At 32.2% G+C, this 2,974-nt stretch overlaps 1 protein-coding gene across 1 annotated transcript; it reads right to left on the reverse strand.

Annotated features, from left to right (window-relative positions):
* Positions 1-202: 202 nt before the first annotated feature.
* Positions 203-1,648, reverse strand: LOC112703419 ((S)-8-oxocitronellyl enol synthase). The gene has a single exon (XM_025754862.3). The coding sequence runs from the start codon at positions 1,478-1,480 to the stop codon at positions 353-355; it is 1,128 nt and encodes a 375-aa protein (XP_025610647.1). The 5' UTR covers positions 1,481-1,648; the 3' UTR covers positions 203-352.
* Between the last annotated feature and the right edge of the window lie 1,326 nt (positions 1,649-2,974).

A 2,974-nucleotide genomic window follows, 5' to 3' on the forward strand; every position in this document is an offset into this window, starting at 1 on the left:
TTCAGTGAAAAAAAATTGAATAGTATGTGTTTAATTTTATCCTTCATTGTTCTCTTTTCTATTTAATTATGATTCCACTTATAAAATTAAAAGTGAAAGATCACACTTTATTCTCTCAAATGTTAAAAAAACAGAGAAAATCCATTTCCGACACCATTCTATAATGAGAGGACAATTTTTAAAAAATAAATAAAATAAGAAGTTTCTAACATCAACTGGACATGCTTTCAATAGTTGATTAAAGTTCATCACATTGTTGTATTTTAATTGCTGGAATAAAGGGAATCCCCTAGCTTGTTGCACTTTATTTTCACCATAACAATAGAATAATAAGATATCTATATCACTATAGCTAGGGTATGATCTTCATGAAACGCAGTTTGTGAACCCAGAATGTGACCCTTTTGAAGGTGTTGGCGTGACCAAAGAAACCATATTCCTTACTTTTATTCATGCTAGACACATGTTGAAAATCAAAATGTAAGACGACTTTCAAGGCTTCAAAATATGCAAACTCCTTTAGCTTAGTCTTCACAAGTCCATACTTTTCCACAATCTCATCCCAAATCTCGTCTTTGTCTCTCATAAACTCCACCAAATCAACCCTATCTTCATCATTCTCATCAAACCCAACAAACTCAACATCAAACACCTCACTCAGCAGTTTCCACATTCTCTTCCACGTAAACAAGTCATCATTCGTGCAATTGAACGCTTGATTCTTGGCCTTGTCCGTAACCGCTGCCCACACGTGCTGCTGCGCTAACACCTCCGAGTCTGTCATGTCGCAAAAATGGTCCCACGTGTACCGTGTTCCCGGGTAACGAAACGGCAACCTAAGGTGGCGGCAAACCGCGGCATAAGCCCCAAGCATAACCAGCGCGTTGATTGCACTCCTTGAAGACGCGCCGATTATGATGGAGGCGCGGTGAACGGAATACGTCAGCGAAGGCGAGTGGGACGCAAGGAGATCCTCCATAGCGTAGTAGAAGTTTGGGTACGGTAGTCGGGGCATGTCCTCGTGAAACGGTGGGTCATGGATCACGAGTTGGGTGGACCGGATCGGGTCATTGATTGGGCCCATGTAGTGTTTTGTCCCGGTTTGGAGGGTTACGTGGGTGAGGCGTGAAGAAGGGGAGGATTTGAGGGTGGTGAGAACGTTGTGGAGCATGGCTTTGTTGGTGGCGATGTTGACTTCTTCGTCTCCCTGAAACTGAAGAGCCACCCAGAAGAGGTGTGTGACCTCGTGGGCTATGGGGGAGAGGCTGGCTTGTGTGGTGGCGGCATCGACGGCGTCGAAGCTGATGAAATCATCCACGATGGAAGCAGGAAACCAGGTGGCGGGCGGGGGGCGGCGGGCTGCTCCGTAAACCTTCCATGGGCCTCCCTTGCAGTCGGGCTTCTTCAAGGATTGGGCTATGTTAAGCCCAACCATACCTGTGACTCCAACTATAAGCGCTACATAATTTTGGTTCTCCATCAATACTAAGTGAATTGATGTTTAATTGTTGTTTAGTGTTTACTATAGTATATGTGAATCTGATATCTTGAAATTAATATCTGAATCTGAATCTGATATCTTGAAATTACTATCTAATTACTCTCTCTCTCATGCATGTCATTATGAAGTTGAAAGAATATTATACTGAATGTGGATGAGCTGGTTCCTACTGAAAATTTGGTAAATCCGTCCAAAATGGGCCAGACGTGACTCAGATTTTTAGCATATTATTTTAGTCACTATGTTATGGAAACATTAAAATCAATTATCAAATTAAGTATTAGTATAAAATATATATCAAAATAAAAATATACATTAAAAATAAATAAAATTATATATATATTTATACACAAATATATTTGTGATTAATTTTAATAATTAATTTTAATATATTAATAATATTTTTGTTTCAGAGTAAAGCACAACTTGGTGTTTAATAAGATTGATAAGGCTAAGGTGCATACTAATAGTCTATATCAACTGTGCTGGTTGTATTATTGAGATTTTGAGATCGATAAAAGCAACTGTGGAATTATATATTAAGACTATATAAATATAGACACAAAGATACAAAATTATATTTAATTAAAAAAATATAAATAAAAATAATATGTTTAAAAATATTGAAATAATATATTTTATATTTATTTTGATAGAAATAATACAAAAATACTAATAAAAATATAATTTATTTTTATTTCTATTCTTTATGTCTTATTTTTAGTATTTTATATCTTGTTTTAAAAAATAATTAAATGCAACCTAAGGGCCTTAAGGTGTCTATCGTCCCCCTCCCCTAGATATCTAAAAAAAAATTAGTAGATAGGATTGGCGTTATTGATTAATGTTAATATGTATGTGTATTGTGTTAATGTGTAATGGTTATGAATTTCTTTTAAGAATGTATATTATATTATAGGATTTTACATGAATTAATATAGTAATTTTTTATTAGGTAAGAGTATGTAGTATATAATTTAAAAAATATAAACTAAATAATAAATTATTTATTTCATCTAAGACTCAAAATTAATTATTTTTATTTATGTATTTGTATTATATTTAATTTATTATTCTTTATACAATTGTTCTGCTACCTTTTGTATTTAAATATTTTTATAATTTTCTTTAGAAATATATATATATATATATATATATATATATATATATATATATATATATATATATATATATATATATATTAGCCAAGTATTAAGAAATGTCAAAGCTTAAAATGATTAACTCATTTATCAAGAGAAAAAAGAAAACATATAATGAACTAAACTCTAGCTAATTCTTTTATTTAAAATTCAGCGAATAATATTCAAAATTTTATTGAAAAAGAAGAACATATTAATACAATCAAAATCTCGATTCAATTCGCACTAGAATCATTAGATTGGATCAGATTTTAAATATATCCGTAAAACATACAAATATTTTAAAAAATTTACTTTTATTAAAAAATATCAA

Source organism: Arachis hypogaea, chromosome 1 (genome assembly GCF_003086295.3).
Source record: "Arachis hypogaea cultivar Tifrunner chromosome 1, arahy.Tifrunner.gnm2.J5K5, whole genome shotgun sequence".
Classification (NCBI taxonomy): Eukaryota; Viridiplantae; Streptophyta; class Magnoliopsida; order Fabales; family Fabaceae; genus Arachis; species Arachis hypogaea.